The 24,446-nt window shown below is 42.6% G+C and overlaps 3 protein-coding genes across 3 annotated transcripts; 2 read left to right on the top strand and 1 right to left on the bottom strand.

The window, feature by feature from the left end:
* The first annotated feature begins 4,474 nt into the window (after positions 1-4,474).
* On the top strand, positions 4,475-9,680 carry LOC139422303 (heparan sulfate glucosamine 3-O-sulfotransferase 3B1-like). Its single transcript, XM_071173496.1, has 2 exons — positions 4,475-4,923; positions 9,009-9,680. The coding sequence occupies exons 1-2, from the start codon at positions 4,475-4,477 to the stop codon at positions 9,628-9,630; spliced, it is 1,071 nt and encodes a 356-aa protein (XP_071029597.1). The 3' UTR covers positions 9,631-9,680.
* A 1,368-nt stretch (positions 9,681-11,048) lies between these two features.
* LOC139422302 (germ cell-specific gene 1-like protein) lies at positions 11,049-16,272 on the bottom strand. The gene is made up of 5 exons (XM_071173495.1): positions 15,972-16,272; positions 14,182-14,229; positions 13,336-13,488; positions 11,576-11,687; positions 11,049-11,361 (listed from the first exon to the last, which is right to left on the bottom strand). The coding sequence occupies exons 1-5, from the start codon at positions 16,270-16,272 to the stop codon at positions 11,049-11,051; spliced, it is 927 nt and encodes a 308-aa protein (XP_071029596.1).
* A 5,618-nt stretch (positions 16,273-21,890) lies between these two features.
* LOC139422301 (recoverin-like) lies at positions 21,891-23,434 on the top strand. The gene is made up of 3 exons (XM_071173494.1): positions 21,891-22,422; positions 22,781-22,892; positions 23,045-23,434. Exons 1-3 carry the CDS (start codon positions 22,042-22,044, stop codon positions 23,161-23,163), a joined length of 612 nt encoding a protein of 203 aa, XP_071029595.1. The 5' UTR covers positions 21,891-22,041; the 3' UTR covers positions 23,164-23,434.
* Positions 23,435-24,446: the final 1,012 nt, after the last annotated feature.

Raw genomic sequence — 24,446 nt, 5'->3', positions numbered from 1 at the left:
ATTATAGTCATTTCTCATAGTATACCTATTTATTTAAGAACATGTTTAGGAAAGTTTACCTTTACAAAGCCCTAAGAACTAAAACAGAACCACAAGCCATGAAATAATTATTTGGAAGAAGTATTACAGCACAATGTTGATTTAACCTCACAACAGACCAATTATGACTTGCCTTGGAGCAGCTGTGAGAAAGACCTGTCATTTCAGTTGCAGAAAAATCTCTTCCTGTTAACTACAGAGAAGCAGCTCTGCTGCGTTATGAAGTAAGACATAGCACAAATGTATTGATCACACTTACATGTATCTCCCTTCAGAGTTTGAGTGAGTTACCATCTACATTTCCTGAGACTAACAATTCAACAGATGACACTTACCACTTAGCAGCAAACCTACAGTGGACAAATATCTCTATCACTCATTTAACTTGATTTGAGTGTCACAATAATACTGCAGTGGTACTGTGTAACATAAACTCAGCAAAAAAAGAAACGTCCTCTCACTGTCATCTGAGTTTATTTTCAGCAAACAACATGTGTTAATATTTGTATGAACATGACAAGTTTCAACAACTGAGACATAAACTAAACAAGTTCCACAGACATGTAACTAACAGAAATTGAATAATGTGTCCCTGAACAAAGGGGGGAAAGGGGGGTCAAAATCAAAGGTAACAGTCAGTCTGTTGTGGCCATCAGCTGCATTAAGTACTGCAGTGCATTTCCTCCTCATGGACTGCACCAGATTTGCCAGGTCTTGCTGTGAGATGTTACCTCACTCTTCCACCAAGGTACCTGCAAGTCCCCGAACATTTCTGGGGGGAATGACCCTAGCCCTCACCCTCTGATCCAACAGGTCCCAGACGTGCTCAATGGGATTGAGATCTGGGCTCTTCGCTGGCCATGGCAGAACACTGACATTCCTGTCTTGCAGGAAATCACACACAGAATGAGCAATATGGCTGGTGGCATTGTCATGCTGGAGGGTCATGTCAGGATGAAGCTGCAGGAAGGGTACCACATGAGGGAGGAGGATGTCTTCCCTGAAACGCACAGCGTTAAGATTGCCTGCAATGACAACAAGCTTAGTCCAATGATGATGTGATACACTGCCCCAGACCATGATGGACCCTGCACCTCCAAATCGATCCTGCTCCAGAGTACAGGTCTCAGTGTAACACTCATTCCTTCAATGATAAACGTGAATCCTGTCTGGTCCAGCGACGGTGGGTTTGTGCCCATAGGCGACGTTGTTGCTGGTGATGCCTGGTGAGGACCTGCCTTACAACAGGCCTACAAGCCCTCAGTCCAGCCTCTCTCAGCCTACCGCAGACCGTCTGAGCACTGATGGAGGGATTCTGCGTTCCTGGTGTAACTCGGGCAGTTGTTGTTGACATCCTGTACCTGTCCCACAAATGTGATGTTCGGATGTACCGATCCTGTGCAGGTGTTGTTACACGTGGTTTGCCACTGCGAGGATGATCAGCTGTCCGTCCTGTCTCCCTTAGGCATCCCTTAGGTACGGACATTGCAATTTATTGCCCTGGCCACATCTGCAGTCCTCATGCCTCCTTGCAGCATGCCTAAGGCATGTTCACGCAGATGAGCAGGGACCCTAGGCATCTTTCTTTTGGTGTTTTTCAGAGTCAGTAGAAAGGCCTCTTTAGTGTCCTAAGTTTTCATTACTGTGACCTTAATTGCCTACCGTCTGTAAGCTGTTAGTGTCTTAACGATCGTTCCACAGGTGCATGTTCATTAATTGTTTATGGTTCATTGAACAAGCATGGGAAACAGTGTTTAAACACTTTACAATAAAGATCTGTGAAGTTATTTGGATTTTTACGAATTATCACACACACACACACACACACAATCAGAGATGCTTGGGGCATGTGAGGCTGTGGAATGTAAGCCGTAGGAAGGTGAATTCAGTAGAGGGTAGCAGCAGCATCCTCACATCTTCATCCATCATTTCTCCACCCTATAATCCAATGTGGTCATTTTCCAGAACAAACAGGGATTTATCTGAGATAACAGATGCGTAGACATGTCTCTGCTTTCTAAAGTGAACTTTAATCCCTATGTATTTACAATGCACCGGGTCTTATTAAACAATGATCCCAGATGTGATGCAGAAACCAAGTCACCCTGCACTGCACAGCAGGTATCCCGCATGACTGAAATGCCTCGATCACACCGACAGTTATTGCATTTTGGTACACCAGAAGTACATTCATTTCCAGTGGGACGCTGCGTTTGCCTTGCAGCATTGCGTTGCAGAGGCATTGCAGTGCATTCTGTGTGGTGCATATGTTGGATTTATCGAATGTATGCATCATACTGTGTGCGTAAACGGCTTGACAGAAATGGTAGCAGAAGGTGAATGTTGAACTCACATATCCAGCTGATGCTGTGTATTTTAGGAAACCAGTGATGGACACAGTCTAATTTAGATGTAGATGAAAGCCTCTATTATTTTGCCAACCTTCAGATGTGAGTCTGGAAGAGAAAGACAGGGTCCCCGTATTGAAGCCACATCATTGGTGGCAATACCTTGGGCTTTCACAGCAAACTGTTTGAATTCTCTCTTCAAATGAAATCAAATGTTATTTGTCACATGCGCCAAATGCAACAGGTGTAGGTAGACCTTACTGTGAAATGCTTACTTACAAGCCCTAACCAACAATTCAGTTTTAAGAAAGTATAATTACTAAATAAACTAAAGTCAAAAATAAATGTAAAAAATAACACAATAAAATAACTTGTCCTATCTCACATGACCCTTGCTTCAAATGTAACAATAAAATCTTTGTTTAAATGTGATGATGTTGAATAAATGTAGAAAACTGATTGGATTTGAAAAAAGACATCAACGTAAGGGAATGTAGTCACTTTTAACCTAAATCCAAAGACATGGTGACATTTTTTTTTGATTTCATGTTGAATTCACGTTAGTTGACAACTCTACCAAATTTAAATCAAAACTAGACATTGAACTGAAGTCTGTGCCCAGTGGATTATTTTCACTGATATTTCCACAGCATATTATTTGATCCAATATGAATCTCCTGGTGACTTTATTTTTGCAACGCTTGTTTAGGCTTCTGTCCACCTGAAGGCTTGTGAAGGCTTCTCTCCACCTGAAGGCTTGTGAAGGCTTCTCTCCACCTGAAGGCTTGTGAAGGTTTCTCTCCACATGAAGGTTGTGAAGGGTTCTCTCCACGTGAAGGCTTCTCTCCAGATGAAGGTTTCTCTCCATGTGAAGGCTTCTCTTCAGCCTCTTGCGTCTATTGTTTGTCAAAGCTTTTCACTTATAAGGATGTGCATTGGATTTCTGGTAAACTACATCTGAGTTTGAATCAGAAATGGCATTATTTGATTACAATAGCATGGATTGCTCTTTAAAGGTTCCACCAGAGTACACAGATCATATTAAATTAAGGGACATAAGTGGAGTTGGCTCCAATGTCAGATTGTACAGTGACAATTTCCTGGTAAACCGTGTAAGCTTACAATACACAGTTTCCTGTTCAGATGAGATTTCACAGTATCAAAAGTGACCCATATGACCCATAATGCAGTCATTATTGGGCTGTCCTTCCATAAAAAAGATTTTCACTATGATGCTGTGAAAAAAAGCAGAATCAGACACAAACCCCCTCCCTGTATAACTTAATACCTCTGCCAGGAGATTATCCTGGTTGTATTACCAACTATTACGTCATGATGCCTATGTACAGGGCTTTCTGTCTGTGGATGCAAAGAACAATATTCAATCATTGCAAAACAATGTGTGTTAAGTCATGCAAGGAACCCCCAAAAAATCTGCATGGTCAGCTGTTCCCATATATGCCTCAAAAACTGTAATATGAATTGCATAAATCTATATTTATTGAGGAAATTGTCACCTGAAAATTGTCAAAGCTGAAATGAGTTCCCTTGTGGTGTTATTTCCCTCCTGACCAACATAATACCATAGCCTGAGGAAGGAAAGCAAATTGCATATCTAATGCAAACATTGAGAAAGAAAGTTATCCTAAAGCTGATGTTACAGGATCATGGCTCAACAGTTTAAGGTTGAGCAGTGAAACCCGCCTTCTCTACCATCCCTCCAATCAAGGTAGAGCAGCACTGAAAGATGCGCACAGCATCTCCAGATTATGGTTAATATAGCAGTGTCAGATGAGCAAGAACATACTATACTAACTGTGTGGAAAAATTACACCGTCGTTTATGTCCAACAAAATATTGTTATTATAGAAAGAAGGAACAATTTATTGCGATGAACAGTTTAGAGATCAACAACGTGTCAGTATGGGATGACAAGCGTATTTGGCACTTCGCTTGGAACAGCCGGTGCACCATGTTTTTGGGCATGGAATTATGATTATGTGCTTTTGCTTACAAGAATACCAGATGTACCGAAAGAAGAGATGTGTTGTTCATAGAATGGCCTCAATTTGTTTGTGGAAGAAGGTATGGCTGGTTCTCATCACATTCAACAAGACGTTCCGCGAGTCCTGCATAAACTTCTCTTCGTGTTCTCCCTTGCTGTGGTTTGCGCGTCGCTGTACTTCATTCTCTCCGGCTGCTGTGATTTTATTTTAGTGGATACTGCGAAACATTTGAAGCAAACCTCTCAACTTTTACCTTTGACTGAGCTTTTCCAAAGGAAGAATGCCTCATTTGAGAAGAGGGCTACAGATGTCGGTGTGCGCTCAGCAGGTGCAGTTGGTGCGCAATCAGCCAATGTTGGTAAGGACTGGACCGCAGCAAGGAGACTACCCCAAGCAATCATCATAGGGGTGAAAAAGGGCGGAACACGAGCTCTTTTGGAATTCCTAAGACTTCATCCTGACATTCGAGCACTTGGCTCTGAACCTCACTTTTTCGACAGACATTACTCACGTGGGTTGAATTGGTACAGGTATGTACCTACCTACCCATCGATGATGAGTATGATGATTAGAATGATTAGAATGATAATGCTGAAACACACATTTGTGTTTGGTTGATATTTGTTTATATACACGGCTCAAAAAAATAAAGGGAACACTTAAACAACACAATGTAACTCCAAGTCAATCACATTTCTGTGAAATCAAACTGTCCACTTAGGAAGCAACACTGATTGACAATAAATGTCACATGCTGTTGTGCAAATGGAATAGACAACAGGTGGAAATTATAGGCAATTAGCAAGACACCCCCAATAAAGGAGTGGTTCTGCAGGTGGGGACCACAGACCACTTCTCAGTTCCTATGCTTCCTGGCTGATGTTTTGCTCACTTTTGAATGCTGGCGGTGCTTTCACTCTAGTAGTAGCATGAGACGGAGTCTACAACCCACACAAGTGGCTTAGGTAGTGCAGCTCATCCAGGATGGCACATCAATGCGAGCTGTGGCAAGAAGGTTTGCTGTGTCTGTCAGCGTAGTGTCCAGAGCATGGAGGTGCTACCAGGAGACAGGCCAGTACATCAGGAGACGTGGAGGAGGGCAACAACCCAGCAGCAGGACCGCTACCTCCGCCTTTGTGCAAGGAGGAGCAGGAGGAGCACTGCCAGAGCCCTGCAAAATGACCTCCAGCAGGCCACAAATGTGCATGTGTCTGCTTAAACGGTCAGAAACAGACTCCATGAGGGTGGTATGAGGGCCCGACGTCCACAGATGGGGGTTGTGCTTACTGCCCAACACCGTGCAGGACGTTTGGCATTTGCCAGAGAACACCAAGATTGGCAAATTCGCCACTGGCGCCCTGTGCTCTTCACAGATGAAAGCAAGTTCACACTGAGCACGTGACAGACGTGACAGAGTCTGGAGACGCCGTAGAGAACGTTCTGCTGCCTGCAACATCCTCCAGCATGACCGGTTTGGCGGTGGGTCAGTCATGGTGTGGGGTGGCATTTCTTTGGGGGGCCGCACATGTGCTCGCCAGAGGTAGCCTGACTGCCATTAGGTACCGAGATGAGATCCTCAGACCCCTTGTGAGACCATATGCTGGTGCGGTTGGCCCTGGGTTCCTCCTAATGCAAGACAATGCTAGACCTCATGTGACTGGAGTGTGTCAGCAGTTCCTGCAAGAGAAAGGCATTGATGCTATGGACTGGCCCGCCCGTTCCCCAGACCTGAATCCAATTGAGCACATCTGGGACATCATGTCTCGCTCCATCCACCAACGCCACATTGCACCACAGACTGTCCAGGAGTTGGCGGATGCTTTAGTCCAGGTCTGGGAGGAGATCCCTCAGGAGACCATCCGCCACCTCATCAGGAGCATGCCCAGGCGTTGTAGGGAGGTCATACAGGCACGTGGAGGCCACACACACTACTGAGCCTCATTTTTTAACTTGTTTTAAGGACATTACATCAAAGTTGGATCAGCCTGTAGTGTGGTTTTCCACTTTAATTTTGAGTGTCACTCCAAATCCATACATCCATGGGTTGATAAATTTGATTTCCATTGATAATTTTTGTGTGATTTTGTTGTCAACACATTCAACTATGTAAAGAAAAAAGTATTTAATAAGAATATTTCATTCATTCAGATCTAGGATGTATTATTTTAGTGTTCCCTTTATTTTTTTGAGCAGTGTATATTTGATTGACAGGAGGGTTTCATTGTTTGCGTTCTGATTATGTTTACAACTTGCAAAAGGTGTAGAATGATGCACATTCTTCCTTGGAATTGCTGCTTGCTCATGGTCAGCCGTGTGTATTGCAAGTTAAAGAGGTTATTTAATGGCTGGGAGAATTTCTCTATGGGCTGTCCTACATTTACTTTAAAAAAAATGTATTTAACCTTTAATTAACTAGGCAAGTCAGTTAAGAACAAATTATTATTTACAATGACGGCCTAGCCCCAATGACGGCCTAGCCCCAGCCCCATCAAACCCTAACCCAGATGTGCACCGCCCTATGGGACTCCCAATCACAGCCGGTTGTGATACAGCCTGGAATCGGACCAGAGTCTGTAGTGACACCTCTAGCACTCAGATGCAGTGCCTTAGACCGCTGAACCACTCGGGAGCCCTACATAGCCCATACATACACTCTGAAGAACAACTGTAAAATCAGTAACACAAATATTATGCAGCAATGTTCTCTATGCCATTATTATTTTATCATTTTGACTGTTCTCCAAAAACAAATAAATGTACCAAACATTCTCCCAACTCCTGAACCTAACATCTGCTACATGATCACTCAATCAATTAAACTTTATTATATAGCACATTTCTTACAACAAATGCATTTCAAGGTGCTTGGACTAACAGTGCCCCACAATATGGACATTGTTCTCTCCCTTGTTTGATGTCTGTGGTGAGCGGTTATTTTTAGTTTTTTAAACAACTAATTGACCAACTTTGGTTCAATTATTTGAATTCCATTTTGTTCAGTTTTCTTCAGTGCGCTCAATGCGCTCATTGTACAGTTTCTCTCGAGATACATCAGATTTAGCCTCATCTGTGCGATGTAGTAAAGAGTTGTAGTTTCCAACAGGCCAATATTCTATTGTTTAGTGCGTAAAACGTGAGAATTAACTACAATGACCACAATCCCTTGCGCATCTACTTGTCCGGTCTTTGTTTCTTTTGCGCCTGCTATGGAAGAGACAGAAAAATGTGCGATAATGAGGTGCTATAGAGCAGCTGTTGCTTCACGAGGGTTTATCTCTACCTGAAAATACTGTACATGATCTAAGTGATTGATATTTGGCATTCAGCAGTCATAAAAGTATGCCTTATTTACTTTGAAGGACTACAAAATGGTGATTTTGTCAGACTGCATAGACAACAGCTCAATAGAGATGAGATCATGACTTAGAATTAAATAATAAAGTTACTAAATAAAACAAATGTAATATACACAACAACTGAAATATTTTATTAAAGTAATGTGAATAAATTATGGTTAATAAGGGATAAGCAGTAATGGACAGTCACTGCCATCATGTGACTTTTATTGATGGTTTTATTCTGTATTGTTACAGCATTCAGGCCACACAATGCATAGTGCATTTAATGTTTTAAAAAATGATTGAAACTTGAAATGGAAAACCGTGATTATTTTTTAATAATCGGACCGAACTGACCTCAAAAAGCACTAATCGTCAAAAAGCATTAATCGCTCAGCACTGTTGACGTCTGAAGTATCATACTGTCTGTTCCCAAAATGGAAATATTCATCAAGCTGCTTGATCAAAGTATAGCACCACATTGTCTAATGAGAATATGCACTGGTGTATGCATTGTTTCTGCTGAGAGGAAAATAATCAAGGCTCTTTATTGAAACACTACCCATGGAATTGAACTCAATCTTGATAATGGTTAGATAACAGCTCCAAGGGAGAAAAGCTGAGTGCAAATGCCAAGCGAGTCAATGCAACACAAAAACGACATATTCTGCCATCGGTCTCCAGGGAAAATCAAAAGTGGGCTCACTAATGGACTTTGCTTGTATTTGTGTGCTCCCTCCCTCCTCCTTTCTCCCAGTCTCTCTTTCTTCCTTCCTTCCATTCTTTCTCTCTTGTCCTTCATCTGGATTTCTACTCAGGCAGACAGCCGAGTGTGTCCTCTCTCTCTCCCTGGTAGCACATGCTCTTACAAGGGGTGTGTACAAGTTTCAGTGCCCCTCAGCCCTCGTTCAGTTGAATGGGAGTGTATTAACATCTGGCAGGGAGGAAGAGCTGAGTGAGGCTGGAGAGCACACTGGGGAAAACTATATAACACCATGTAAATTATTAAGAACCAGCAGGCATGTTGGCTTCATTGGCACAGGATGACATAGAGATCTGTGGGGAGTGAGCATGACCAGATAGATCATGGTGTTAAGGGATGATTCAGTCCCTTTATTTGGCTATAGGCCTCAATCAATAGTACCTTGGATTGGTTGATGGTTATTCAAAGAATTAACCCTCTCTTCGATCTAAAACAAATGGATATGGTTATATTCTAATTTGGCTGTATTTTGTGTATTTGATATAAGATTGAACAGCCTCATTGTCCCTCTCAGGAACCTGATGCCCAAAGCTCTGGAGGGCCAGGTGGTCCTGGAGAAGACACCCAGGTACTTTGTGACGGCGGATAGCCCCGGCCGGATCCACTCCATGTCCCAGGAGGTCAAACTGATCGTGGTGGTGCGTGACCCTGTGACCCGCGCCATCTCTGACTACACCCAGATCATATCCAAGACTCCTGGCGTTCCCAGCTTTGAGACCCTGACGTTCCATAACGGGACGGAGGAGGCGTTGAAGGTGGACTCCCTGTGGAGCCCCATCTGGATTGGCCTGTATGCTCTGCACCTGGAGAGGTGGCTGGCCCACTTCCCCTTGGACCAGATCCACTTTGTCCATGGGGAGAGGCTGGTGAGCGACCCTGCAGGGGAGCTGGGCAGAGTCCAAGACTTTCTGGGCCTTCAGAGGATCATCACAGACAAACACTTCTACTTCAACAAGACAAAGGGTTTCCCCTGCCTGAAGAAGCCAGAGGGCAGCAGCAAGCCCCACTGCCTGGGCAGAACCAAGGGCAGGCCACATGCTGACATCCACCCTCAGGTCATCCTCAGGTTACGTCAGTTCTACCAGCCACACAACCTGCGCTTCTACCAGATGACAGGGCAGGACTTTGGCTGGTAGGATGGGAGCCTAGAATGAGGTGGAAAAAAGATGGTACCATCTTTACCGTTCAAAACACAGGCTACACGAAGAGGATACAGGATAAAGCTTGAATTGGTGTATTTTGTGACGGTCCTGATGTCATCTGGAGTAACTCAAGTCCTCATGCAACCTGTATTGGCAAACAAATCAAAACAGTCACACTTTATTTTGTGACAGTTAAACCGCAAGAAGTAACGTGAGTAATGCCATAGGCCTACTGTGTAACACCATGGACATACAGAGGAAAGTGACAGCAACATCTACCGTTGGAAAGCAGGTCCTCAGAACTCTAGTGTGAACTTACCCTTTACTCCACTAGATGGCAGTCCTTCACCAACAGAGGCTTAGACAGTATTGTCGAAGTACTGTAAACTACTTGGAAAAATGTGGATTTGTGGTCATGATCGTCATACACATTTTTTTCTGTAGTCAGATTGAGCAAGTATTACCATAAGAAATGACATGGCATCCCTTAATTTAAGTCCAAGACAATTCAAGGCAGCTGCATGGGCAAATACTTGAAATATTTAGTAGAGTCCTGCATTGATCCATTCAGTCTGTAGTCGTTTGCAATTGGTTTTCATTTAAATATTCCCTAGTTATGAGGGGCATTTAAACCCATTTCCTCAATATTACCAAGAATCATAGACAGATTCACAGTCTGTATTGTCCTTAATTTCTGACAAAGTTTGTGTTCAATACATTTCCTGTGTATGTTTATGGGTGCTGCTTTTTCTTCATTACATTCTGAAGCAAATATTAAGATCCAACTTTCTCTCAAACACAAACTTACATACAGCACATATAAACATAAGCACCATATTGTAACCTACTGTACGTGTTGGAAATAGCCGTCTGTACACCAAGCATCCATATGGCAACTAGACTTGGCTGATATTTGCAGCCCCATGCCGAATGTGGCAACAAAACTACTAACATAGCTTGTAAAAACAGCTTTACCATCTGCTCCAGAATAACATTAATGATAAGAATAGTCATGGCCTTGGCTCTAGAAACATACAGGAGGAAGTTGGGGACAAGTGTTGTTTATTCAGTCAGCTCCATGTTCCTTTGGCCATAATATTAGTAATGATCTTCTCAATGGGATCCATTATGCCCTATATAGTCCAGTGAGTTTGGTATCCTGTATATGAGAGCCAATTTATGGCCATTTTAATGAAGAGGTCACCAAGCCTGGTCCTGTAAAGCCTTATAGATCTCCTAGGCCCTGTTCTGATACTGTGAAAATGCATCCTTTCTTCTTCCCCTTTGTGTTTTGATTTGGAACCTATCCAAACATGTTGGAGCAGTCATAACCTCAATGAAGGGAGGATGGAAGGTACATTCTAACAGTATTGGAATGGGGCCCTGAAGGCCCAGGGTTGGTGACCACTGTCTTAGCAGTAGGCCTCTCCCTGTGGTTCTGTCATGCTGTCCAGGCCCATGACATAGGCTGCTCCAGTGGAGGGTTTGTGCCCATTGACAGGGAGGTCCAGAGGCCCAGCATTTCCTTCTTCCCTTGCAGGCACAGCCGTCAGGTACATGTCCCACATCTGCTCTGGCAGGTCCATCTCCAGCAGCTTCTGCTTGATCCTCAGGTTCTTCTCAATGTTCCGCCGCTTGTACTTGAACTCTACGATGGTCTTGGTGTACCTGTTCAGTGCTGTCACCGCAGAAGCCATGCAGGTGGCGAAGGAGCCCCATGCTAAGCTGGGGAGGGGGAAGAAGAAGAAGTACAGAGGGTGTGATTAACCTCAGAATGCATGCTCTCTCCATCATGACTGTGCTACTGTACATGGCCTCAGAATGCTAGCGTCGCTTAAAATTGCACGAGTATCACATAGCTGGATATTAGAGTTTAATCAGAGACAACTCCTATTGTACAGCACCTAGTGTAACGGTAAGTGACCTAGTCAGTACATACATGTAGGACCAGCTGTAGTCCCAGGTCTTGGGCCTCCAGTCCTCCGGACCCATAGCCACAGCCAGCTGAAAGGCCGTGGTGAACATCATGTGGGCAACCATCCCCAAAAGGCCTGGATCCCGAGGGACACAACACAATACAAAAACGCAAATAATGTTGGTGAATGAAAACCTGAGATAATATATGAGACTATATATTTTTCATGTATAATGGTTGTACCTTTCAAAAGCACTGGTATAAGTACAGCTAAAAAAATAGTATCTGCAATTGATATTAGTAGCCACACGTGGCAGTATTGTACATGTTATGAATTGAGGGCTATCAGTTTGGATACCTTTCACTTATTTTAAAAACCTTGCATGAGGACAGGTGTTAGTGTGAACAACATTGAGTGCAGTCCATTAATTTTCTCCATGATCATGCTTCCTTGTTCACTGGATATTCAGTTTATAGTATTACTGGGGAAGCTGATACATTCATACAGTTGCAGCCATTCCCCTTCATAACAATGACAGATAGAAGAGAGAATGATGAAGAATCAAAGCCCACCACAGCACAGTGTTCCCTCTACTCTCTCTTTCTCTGCTGCCTCTTGGCCATCTCTCTGCCAACATTCTGCTCGTCTACAGCTGCTTTACTTGGGATTAACGCCCTAACAACAAGAGGAGGGAGTCAGGGGAAGGTGGGAGGGGAGGGGTGGGGGTACTCCTCTGGGTAGGCCTTGTCTTGGACCAAAACCACTGCCCCATCTCCAATCCGATTAGTCCAGAAACCAGCAAATCCCCAGAGGTATTGGACACAGACCATAGACCACTGCTCTACGCGCTATGTTAGCACTTAGCTAGGCTAGCTTCTCTACAACCGTACCTCCCTGAGCAAGGCTCCCATTTCACTCTGCTACTATTATTGCTCTGCTTTTCTGCTATCAAAATCATATTCATATTCACATTCATATTTGTTCCACGGACCCAAGGAGATTTAGCTGTAGGGATTCCACAAATTCTGTAGTGCATAAACCACATTTTAAACGTGTATATTCACTCCTACTTACCCCCACAATACAGTTTGACAGATTGATAGCAACACAATAACCATGATTGACAATACAGTGAGTGAATCTAAATGAAAATGACTCCTGATTGACAAACATTTTCTCAACATCATCTTGATTCCTCAGCTTTGGAAAGGGTCTTTGAATGGATGAACGGATGAAAACTTAGAGTAGATTCAGCAGTGTACTGAATATCGTATCTGTAAAATTGAAATAATCCATTTAGGATATGGACTAGCCACGGTCACTCTGGCCGGCCTCTGCCTGCCTGGGATGGTTAGTGGGTTGCATGCATGGTATTAGATGATGTAATCCCCTTGGTGGCTAGTGTTACACACAGACACGCTGGACTCTGATCTACTGTGTAGCTGGGACTCCCAAAGCCTGTCTACTGTAGGCTCTCTATCCAATTTGACCAGCCCAGTGCCAGCCTTAGTGTGATAGCGTGGCATGGAGGTTGACATGGCCTTTGGTCATTGAGAAACGGAGCCAGGGGATGTCCACTCACTAGTGTGCCCCCTCTGTGAAGCCGACTTCATAGTTAAGGATGCAGGGAGAGATAATCAACTCCTCAGTGGCTGGTGATCAGCTTTGAGTGACTGTATGAAAGTATTCTTTGATGACTTGTTCACTTGACAAATGGTGAACGTCACATTTAAAAATATATATATATGACCGTGAACATCATTCCCAGGCACAGATGTGTTACCTGACAGGGCGGTGAACATGGCAGCAAAGGCGTTGAGCTTCAGCTTGTCCATGACGCTGAGGCAAGGACACAGCTCTAACCACATGAGTACACCACCCGTGAACAGCAGGATGAGGTAGAGACACTCAGCTGTGATGCACAGCCACAGGACCCCTGGGAATAGAAGGAAGAGAGGAGTCAGTCAGAGTGAGTACTACTGTCGCCTCTAGAATCCACTTCCCTCTACTAAATAATCCCACCTATAGGAAGGGAGACTCCACAGACCCAAACAGGAAGAGACCCCTGAGCTCTCTGTAGGCCTGCTCCGGTGGGACTTGGATAGAGACGACAGGTGCCACTGATAACAAGATGAAAGCTGCTTCTAATGTAAAACTACTACAACAGCTTTACTTTAGTTTTTAGGCTGTTATTTAGGATTTCCTATGGAAGCCCTGATTGGAGTCACAGTAGATTATGTTCCAGTAAAAGGCAAGAGTTGACGGACATTCCAAAAAAAGTTGCAGAGGAATAGTACACTTTTGAAAACAATGAAATAAAGTCTATATATACTACCAATAACGTAGTGGGTTAGTGTTGCGTTTACCCATTCAGTTATTGGGAGCAGATATGACTGTCTTTATTTCTTTTCACAGTAGATTATGAACAATTGTTGATGCTTCATATAGATTTTGTTGAGAGTGAAAAAGGGGACACCTGCAAATGGCATCATCCTATAAAATCACTGTCTTTATATATTTTTGATGACTGGACTCATATAAAGTTGTGGTCAAGAGGACAATATAGATTTATCAGGGCTTTACACCACTAGACGGAAAGATAATCGTTTTATAAATGGGTTTTACCTACCTTTTTCATGGTCAGGTGCAATGTCTTTAAAGTCTCTGCAGTTAAAACCTGGAAGCAGAGAAACATTCATTTAGTTCATGTAGCCTAGTCTTGTTATTTTTCTTATCTTCTTATGTAAATTGTAGTTTTAGAAATAGGTAATGCAATCCAAAAATGTTTTACTCTTCTTTGTTATTTTCTATAAATGAAATATAAATGTGTTAGTATGCACAGAAGCATCAGCTAAATGGTTATGATCAAGATTTTCACCTTCATGTTGTTTGACCGATTACTCCCCAAGATAAATCGCTTACCACTTTTAAAATCAGACCCTATCCATTATCTGATAGTGGTGTCTCCAGTCTTCATGTCTCCAGTCTTCATGTCTCCAGTCCTTTTTCTATCCCACTAAGCTGTTTGTTCTGTCACACCTCAGGACTGGCTACTGCTGACTCCCACAGCTGTTTGTTCTGTCACACTTCAGGACTGGCGACTGCTGACTCTCACAGCTGCTTGTTCTGTCACACCTCAGGACTGGCTACTGCTGACTCCCACAGCTGTTTGTTATGTCACACCTCAGGACTGGCTACTGATGACTCTCACAGCTGTTTGTTCTGTCACACCTCAGGACTGGCTACTGCTGACTCTCACAGCTGTTTGTTCTGTCACACCTCAGGACTGGCTACTGCTGACTCTCACAGCTGTTTGTTCTGTCACACCTCAGGACTGGCTACTGATGACTCTCACAGCTGTTTGTTCTGTCACACTTCAGGACTGGCTACTGCTGACTCACACAGCTGCTTGTTCTGTCACACCTCAGGACTGGCTACTGCTGACTCTCACAGCTGTTTGTTCTGTCACACCTCAGGACTGGCTACTGCTGACTCTCACAGCTGTTTGTTCTGTCACACCTCAGGACTGGCGACTGCTGACTCTCACAGCTGCTTGTTCTGTCACACCTCAGGACTGGCTACTGCTGACTCTCACAGCTGTTTGTTCTGTCACACCTCAGGACTGGCTACTGCTGACTCTCACAGCTGTTTGTTCTGTCACACCTCAGGACTGGCTACTGCTGACTCTCACAGCTGTTTGTTCTGTCACACCTCAGGACTGGCTACTGATGACTCTCACAGCTGTTTGTTCTGTCACACCTCAGGACTGGCTACTGCTGACTCTCACAGCTGTTTGTTCTGTCACACCTCAGGACTGGCTACTGCTGACTCACACAGCTGCTTGTTCTGTCACACCTCAGGACTGGCTACTGCTGACTCTCACAGCTGTTTGTTCTGTCACACCTCAGGACTGGCTACTGATGACTCTCACAGCTGTTTGTTCTGTCACACCTCAGGACTGGCTACTGATGACTCTCACAGCAATCATAGCAAATCATTGTTGGGTCACAGAGTTTCTGCAAACATTCCAATTCTTGCACTCAATGACCTCCGTACTGTAAAACTCTTACTAAAACGGATGCATCATTATGTCAGTCCATTTCAGTAAAGTCAACACAAGTAACCTGATACCAAATAGAACATTACTTTTGGCTTATTTTATCAAATCTCAAAGACAAAAAAAAGACAAAACAACATGATGATGTAATTATGCAAGTAAATAGCAGACTGTCAAATCATTTGCATCTTGATATTATTTTAGTCTCTCCCAATGTACTTCCTCCTTCACTTCTTGTTGTAATCTACCCAAAACACATCAGGTTTAGAGAGCATGGTCACACAGGACCAGCTGCTGAGCGGCCAACATAGTCGCATGTTCTATTTCAACATTTCTGCAAGTTGTACATGAACGTTATTTACCATTCATGTCAGCAGCCTGCTCACAGGAGAAGAAGATGCCGGTGTGGAACTTCCTCATCAGGAACTTCTCTTCTCCCGACTCCCAGATGTACTGCACCAGCCGGCTGTCATTGATGTTACTGCTGTTGAAGCGAATGCAGTACGACTGCCTGGTCGTCACCGGCCCCGTGCAGAAAGGCTTGACCACCTTCCTGGTCCCCTCGCACCAGAAGCTAGTGGTCACTGCTGACAGGGCACACGTAAATGCTACAATGTTGAGGGTGAGCGCCAGGGACCCCCGCCGACTGCACTCTGTCCCCATGCTGGAGGCTGGGCAAAATGAAATGAAAAGGCAACTAATCCAGGCTTTCGATATGTCGCCGCCGTGTTTTGCCTCTCAAATATATCTCAAATCTTCATAATCTTGTGGCATTTGAGGTTCCTTGAGTGATGCTGTATGTGCATCTCTCCTGTGGCTCTAAGGATGTGCTGCCTGATACCTTTATTGAAGGATTCGTTCTCTTCCTTGCTTGCGCTCCCTTATACTCCAATCCTCCAATCACTCTTTTTGTCTCTCCCTTGTTTATTTGAACTCTCTCTCTCTCTTTTCTCTTCTGCTTGCTGTGGTCTCTTTTTCTCCCATCTTTCTCCACCCACTCACCAAATGCGTAATTTATTACACAGGACAAATTATATTCTAGACCTCCATTTTATTGTCATATCTAAACCTAGGCTGTTTCTGTGAGCATAGTAACAAAACATATTCGTTTGGGCTTACTCTTTAATCTGGAACAAGGCTCTCGCCAATGCAAACATTGGACTGGACATGCTCTGGCATAGTTGGGCATTACTGATGCATGTTTTCACAAACTACACTGAGTGTACAAAACATTAAGGACACCTGCTCTTTCCATGACATAGACTGAACAGGTGAATCCAGGAGATAGCTATGATTCCTGATTGATGTCACTGGTTAAATCCACTTCAATCAGTGTAGATGAAGGGAAGGAGACAGATGAATAAGTATTGGAAAGCCTTGAGACAATTGAGACATGGATTGTGTATGTGTGCCATTCAGAGGGTCAACGGGCAAGACAAAATATTTAAGTGCCTTTGAAAGGGGTATGGTAGTAGATGCCAGGCGCACCGGTTTGACGGTGTCAAGAACTGCAACGCTGCTGGGTTTTTTACGCTCAACAGTTTCTCGTGTGTATCAATAATGGTCCACCACTCAAAGGACATCCAGTTAACTTGACACAACTGTGGGATGCATTGGAGTCAACATGGTCCAGAATCCCTGTGGAATGCTTTCGACACCTTGTGGAGTCCATGCACCGACAAATTGATTGACGGCAAAAGGGGGCAACTCAATATTTGTTTTGTAGTACCCTCAGTGTATAATTTCATCATACTGTACCTGCTATCATAAAGGTCAGATCAACTCAAAGTGTGACAGTGACTTTAGGTTGTGAAACACACATTATTGCATGAGGCTGCAGATCAAGTATCAACATGTGTGCATGCAAAGTAAATCTGTTCCTATTTGATAGCCTGGTGATTGGCTTATGCAGGATGTTACATGCAAATGAAGGCAAACTGCTATGGGAAATAGGCTTAAGAGATGTTGGTAGACAGATGTTGGGAGAAAGGATCCTGCATTTTCTTCAACTGATTTCTCTTGTCCATAACTACTCTCCACTAGGCCAATGAATACCAAGAGGGCAGCAAGTGCCACTTCCTTCACTGATCAGCAGTTGTGGCCTACATATTGGAGTTCAGTGCATGGAGCTGACTTGAGTGACACAGAATGGACACAGGGTCACAGGTATCTAAAAATCTCCACTGTGTTTGTGAGGTGCAGTAATTCTTGACATGGCGCTAACATCCAACATCACTGAATAATTGTTTCTATTGAGAGAATTTGATACTGGCATGTGTACTCAGCTTTCTGAGAGACCAAACGTTTCTGCACAGACCGTAAAAACAAAGGACCCAGAAGGATTGTTAGATCAGGGAATGAGGAATTAATTCTTAATCCTTAAATGTACTCTCTTGTGACTTAATGGGGCAGTGTCACTTAATAGATCCAACAGAAAACAGGGATGACAGAGATGACTCTGCAGATTCAAGTAGTGGGAAAACAGGGCAATAAAACGGATGTGTAATCAATCAATATTTGACATAATATTGGACACCTCCTATTGGAAAGTAAGGCAAACCCAGTGAGCTGAGAGTATACGACTGCATCACAACGATGTTTTGTCAGAAATTCTGTAAACATAATCCATATGTTGGTACATTACCTTCCATGTGCTATTCTGTAAACATAATCCTTTATGTTGGTACATTACCTTCCATGTGCTATTCTGTAAACATAATCCTTTATGTTGGTACATTACCTTCCATGTGCTATTCTGTAAACATAATCCATATGTTGGTACATTACCTTCCATGTGCTATTCTGTAAACATAATCCTTTATGTTGGTACATTACCTTCCATGTGCTATTCTGTAAACATAATCCTTTATGTTGGTACATTACCTTCCATGTGCTATTCTGTAAACATAATCTGTAAACATAATCCATATGTTGGTACATTACCTTCCATGTGCTATTCTGTAAACATAATCCATTCTGTAAACATAATCCATATGTTGGTACATTACATTCCATGTGCTATTCACCTTAAAAAAGGCACAAGTACCAAAACATTACTTTCAAGTGGGTGGAACCAGACCGAGGGTTTGAGACATTTTCCTTGTATTCTTGTGGTCATCTTTCAATTCTGTAGTATGTTGAGGGTTGGGTAATATTTTCCCTAGGAAATAAAGTCTACCCTTGATTATGGGGCCATCTTAGTTGATTTACAATATTATGTGCAATGATATGCTTATGACCCAATTACTTTGAGTCCATACTGTTTGAGGAGATTTTGATATATAATTTTGGAATGTACACTTGCCAAATGCCCAAAGTATATATCTTCACCAGCTTCAGAGTAGTGTTGAAAAACATTCAACAACAACTGTCTACTTCCAATTCCTCCTATTCTTATATAACAACCAATAAAAAATGAACATGATTTCCCCTCTCAACTATACCTGTATTGTTTTTGTTTTTGGCCAGAATCCACAATTTACAGAATCAAAAATGACCAGCAGTAGATGAAACATGCAACCTTAAAACTCAAAGCTTACAAAGGTATTCCATCGGGATTATCCTCAATCTGAATCCTTTCATGTTTGCCAGGCAAACTGAGCACCATTGATGGATGAGGACACTGACCTTGTTCCACACACTGCTCTGAACATGTCAGGACGCTCAGCTGTTGTCCAGGCTCCTGGATGTCATGAGAAACATGCATACACTGGGCTGTACAGAAGCAAGCAAACATAAAATAAGAATACATTTGGACCTGATATACTTGTGAGAGTTTAGATGCCAATGTAAGAAATTTTGATTTTGGCATCATGATGGTACTGTAGGCTGCTATGTCCTGAGGCTCTACAGGCAACACCACTCAGTGTGTTGTTATGGATTTAGATGTCCACTTCCTTCTTTTTCTGTAAATAGCCAGGAAATGATTATAACTGGAACTCAACCTACACTACTATATCCTGACCATTATAAAGAGATGAACATCAGTAATGACTAAAACATCCATCTAATTTCCCACCAACACATTTTTTACAGTAGTATTTCTTAATGCTGCTTACATACAGTATATTTGAGATACTGTGATTGGGTTAACTTGCCATCTGATTATGCAAGAGAAATTCCAGATTGATGGCATAGGAGTGCTTTGAGTGCTTAATCCATTCAAATGTTCAGTACATAAATATGAGTTAGGAATCCATCTGGCTGAACATTGTGCTCAGCAGTTATGATTTGCACAGCTATGTTTGTGTCCCCTGTGTACCACTGCCATCACGTCAGACATAAGCTGGTTACACTAGTTTCATTCCCTCTATGACGTCAGTTGGTTTGACTAGGTAACACGTTAGATCAAGACCTAAGCTGATATGAGCTCTGCTGGGGCTGCCAAAACTAAAATGAGATGCAGTTAAATTAATAACACATTCATACACACCGTCCCACCAAAATACCCTGAAAACCCTGAAAGTTATTTAGGTACGGTATAAAGTTATAAAGATATACGGTATAAAGTTATAAAGATGCTGACATTAACACCAATACCATTTCCCCCATTGTATCATAGATGATCAGACGTACAGTACTGTAAACGGGTTGCTTAGACTTCACTCTCTTGTAACAAGAGGGCAACGCAAATAGCTTGAGCTGAGCTCAGCACACTGACATCTTAGCCTGGTACCTACACAACATACCACTAACACACATAATGCTAATTGTTTCACGATCATTTACAGTTTTCATGCTGTTAATACCATTGCCAGTCATAACAATTGACTTGAAGATGGTATTATAGGCATCCATATTATTGATCATTCAAATAATAATTCTGAATTTCAAATCAGTTGAACAGTTCTTGTGTTGATGTTGCTTCCAGAGGCAGTTTGAAACTCGGTAGTGAGTGTTGCAACTGAGGAAAGACGATTTTTACGTTCTACGCGCTCCAGCACTCGGCGGTCCCATTCTGTGAGCCGTTGTTGCTCCTAGACGTTTCCACTTCACAATAACAGCACTTACAGTTGACCGGGGCAGCTCTAGCAGGGTAGACATTTGACAAACTGACTTGTTGGAAATGTGGCATCCTATGACTGTGCCACATTGAAAGTCACAGAGCTCTTCAGTAAGGCCATTCTACTACCAATGTTTGTCTATGGAGATTGCATGGCCCTGTGCTCGATTTTATACACCTGTCAGCAATGGATGTGGCTGAAATAGCCCAATCAACAAATTTGAAAGGGTGTCCACATACTTTTGAGGATAGTATATAACAAAGTTTCCTTGTTTAAATCCCTACCTTCTGTAACCAATACTGAAATAAACATGAAGACTTGCTTTACAACACTACGTAAACAAACTTGACATCTGTCAATGACATGGCAATGTTGACATGGTCTGAGCAGGGTCATCTTATATGGGTGTCAATATTGGCAAATATTTCATCTAAATTAGCCAACTGTTCTAATTACGCTGAGCATTAGCCAACTCTAGTAGAGGAGTGTATGATGCTGTGACAGAGCTGTCAGAGTAAAGCCATCAGTCTCACAGCACAGCACTTACTCAGCTCAATTCCTGAATTCATTGAGGTCCATTTACTAAAACAGCAGATGGCCCAGTTATCTGCCATGAGACTGTTACAATGGAGAGACAATTCATCTCATCTCCCTATGCTATCTACAGGGACAGCCCTGAGCTGCTTCACAGACACGAATACCCTGCTCTACAGGTGGGCTTAAACTTGCACACCTTTCACCCTGCTCATTCACATATCTTGTTTACCACAAACCAGGTAGGTAGCCTAGTGGTTAGAGCGTTGGACTAGTAACCAAAAGGTTGCAAGATTGAATCCCCGAGCTGACAAGATACAAATCTGTCGTTCTGCCCCTGAACAAGGCAGTTAACCCACTGATCCTAGGCTGTCATTGAAAATAAGAATTTGTTCTTAACTGACTTTCCTAGTTAAATAAAGGGAAAATAAAAAGTAAGTCAGGGAACATCACTGTAGTGTCAAATGAAATAGGATGGTGGTATCAATATCTTTCAATGGAAATCATGTAACATCGTTATTTTGGCAACAATGGACATAGAAAGCTCAATCTAATCCTTAGCTAATCTTAAACTGCATCAACCTGTATTATGTAAAGCTTGATGTCATTGTGCCTGTATGATGCACACACTACTACCTCATTGGACCCTAGAAAATATGTCAACCTCGTATGACGTAGTTATCCTCTTTATCTTCAAGACAGCTTGTCTGGTATTTAGGTAGCGATGACCATAATCCTGTTCAGCACATTGTGAAGTGGTCAGGGTGAGAAGGAGAGTCAGACCAAGTCAGGAAGAAGCCAACAGGTGGTTTCCTCCAAGTCAGATGAGAGAGGTAGTACACACAAAACAAGAAAAAAACAATATTATCACTTCACCATAGTGTTTCTTTGCAGTATGGGGAATTCTAAGAGTGGGGCACTGTCCAAGGAACTTCTGGAGGACCTGAAGTCCAATACTAAGTACAACGAGGCGGAGCTGTGTGTCTGGTACCAGTCCTTCCTCAAGGAATGCCCCACAGGCAGGATCACCAAGGAGCAATTTGAGGGCATCTATGCCAGCTTCTTCCCTAATGCAGATCCTACTGAGTACGCAAGGCATGTCTTTAGGAGCTTTGATACCAACGCAGATGGTCAACTGGACTTTAAGGAGTACATTGTGGCCCTGCACCTTACCTCCGGAGGCAAGACCCTGCAGAAGCTAGAGTGGGCCTTCGCCCTCTACGACGTGGATGGAAACGGAACCATCAGCAAAAATGAGATCCAAGAGATTGTTAAGGTACACAAACAAACCATTTCTCTGCCTCTAGTGTGAAGACACAGTGGTGGTGGTGGTAATTACTGAACCACTCAGTATACAGAATGGACATAAACAAAGATCTTAGTTACAACCAAAAAGTGCAACAAGATGAATCAAATTAAAAGCAGAACATATATTATTTCATACATTTGTGAAATGATTAGGTGAGTTGTTTAATATTCTACGTATTCAGTCATCCCGTAAAAATATGATGGGAGAACAATCTTTATGTAGTCTGCATTTTTGAACGGTGCTATTATAGTACATTTGCTGAATTCAGTATTTAATCTACATTTGAAAGTGACATGTTTTTCCTTATTGTTTTATTGCTTTACAGTCAATATTTAACATGATCCCCGAGGAAGACCAAAAGGACCTGCCTGAAGATGAGAACACACCTGATAAGAGAGCAGACAAAGTCTGGGACTTTTTTGGAAAGAAAGAAGATGGTAATTTTGATTGTGAAGAATTTTCTAAATGTGATGCGATGAGAACTTCTGGCATGAGAGACTTCCTATGTGTTTTGCACAATTAGATACATTAAATAAACAACCATAATAATGTTGATTCAGTAATGACATTTTCTATGTTTCCTTTCCAGACAAGATTGCAGAGAGGGAATTCATTCAAGGAGTGATGGACAACAAGGACATCCTACGGTTGATTCAGTATGATGAGCCCCAGAAAATCAAGGACAAACTGAAGGAGAAGAAACAATAGCTTTCCGACAAAATCATTATTTTGAATTCTATAAGACTGTTCAAAGCTTTACTGTTTACAAACCCAACTCTCCTGCCAGACCTGGGCTCTTTGTGCGCTAGACAACATTGGCTTACACATTGAAGTACCGCACATTGTGGTGGATGACCTGTTTGTCTATGAGCCACCTGGACTTTTCTTCCCACTCAAATAACTGTTCCGTGCTCTAGAACTCTGGGTATTCTTTTCTATTTCGTAATGAATGAATGGTTTCCAGGATTCTGTTGCCTGCTGCTGTTTAGTTTAATAAAGAGAAAGCCACCAGGAAAGGACCCACTGGGCACACACTGGTTGAATCAATGTTGTTTCCATGATATTTAAATGAAATGACGTCGAACCAACATAGACTTGACATCTGTGCCCAGTGGGGAGCTCCTTGTGAAGGGACTTAGGCTGAAGTTAACAATCCCTGTCTTACTATCAATCCTATTAGTATGTGAAGGTCAGTTTAGAAACATCCTGGCAGAGGTTTGTTATGAAGGTAATCATGTCTATAGAATGTGTCTTATAATGTGCTTAGCAGGACTGAAACCTCATACAATGTACAGTATTCAACTGGTAGACCAAAGGAAAAGGAGTCTTTTTTCTTGAATATTGTTGACATTTTGTTGATGCTGTCAGAGACTGCTGGAAACTGCATAATTAAAAGCGCTGTGAAAAATGACATTATAAAGGGGTTCTAAAAACATAAATATAACGTACTGTTCCTGTAAAATATATTGTATAAGCAGGGAGTATAAGTCTAAGTATTGTTGTACATTTGTTTACTCCAATTAGGGGAGGGGTGGTAGGGTTAGGGGGAAATAATAAAGAACAAAATATTGGAAATGACGCAAACGATTACATTGATAGAACCCACAATCTGCAATATTAAAGATGATCTAGAGCGAGGAGCAGCCCGCTCCATACATTACACACGTCAAATAATGAATTACAGAACATGTGCTTTAACTCCAATCATATGTCATCTTGGCACTGAACTTGTCCAAGGTGTAAGGTCAGAAACACAGGGCTTGACTCGTTCTCTCTCTAAAGCCTGATTTGGCTCCCAGTAATGCATGGCCTGGTTTCATGTCAATATTCCTCCACCTGGCCGATCTCCCTGGATCTCCCTGGCCAATCCACAAACAGTCAGAGGGGAGGGGATTGACCTTAAAAGCCAGAGGCAAAAGGCTGAATTTCATCTGCTTATTGGGATGAATCCAATTCATTTAAACATGTCCCAGGACTTGAAGTAAGCCAAA

This window comes from Oncorhynchus clarkii, chromosome 12 (genome assembly GCF_045791955.1).
Source record: "Oncorhynchus clarkii lewisi isolate Uvic-CL-2024 chromosome 12, UVic_Ocla_1.0, whole genome shotgun sequence".
NCBI classification, from domain to species: Eukaryota; Metazoa; Chordata; class Actinopteri; order Salmoniformes; family Salmonidae; genus Oncorhynchus; species Oncorhynchus clarkii.
Note: the sequence above shows the minus strand (reverse complement) of the source record. Positions and strands in the feature narration are given on the sequence as shown.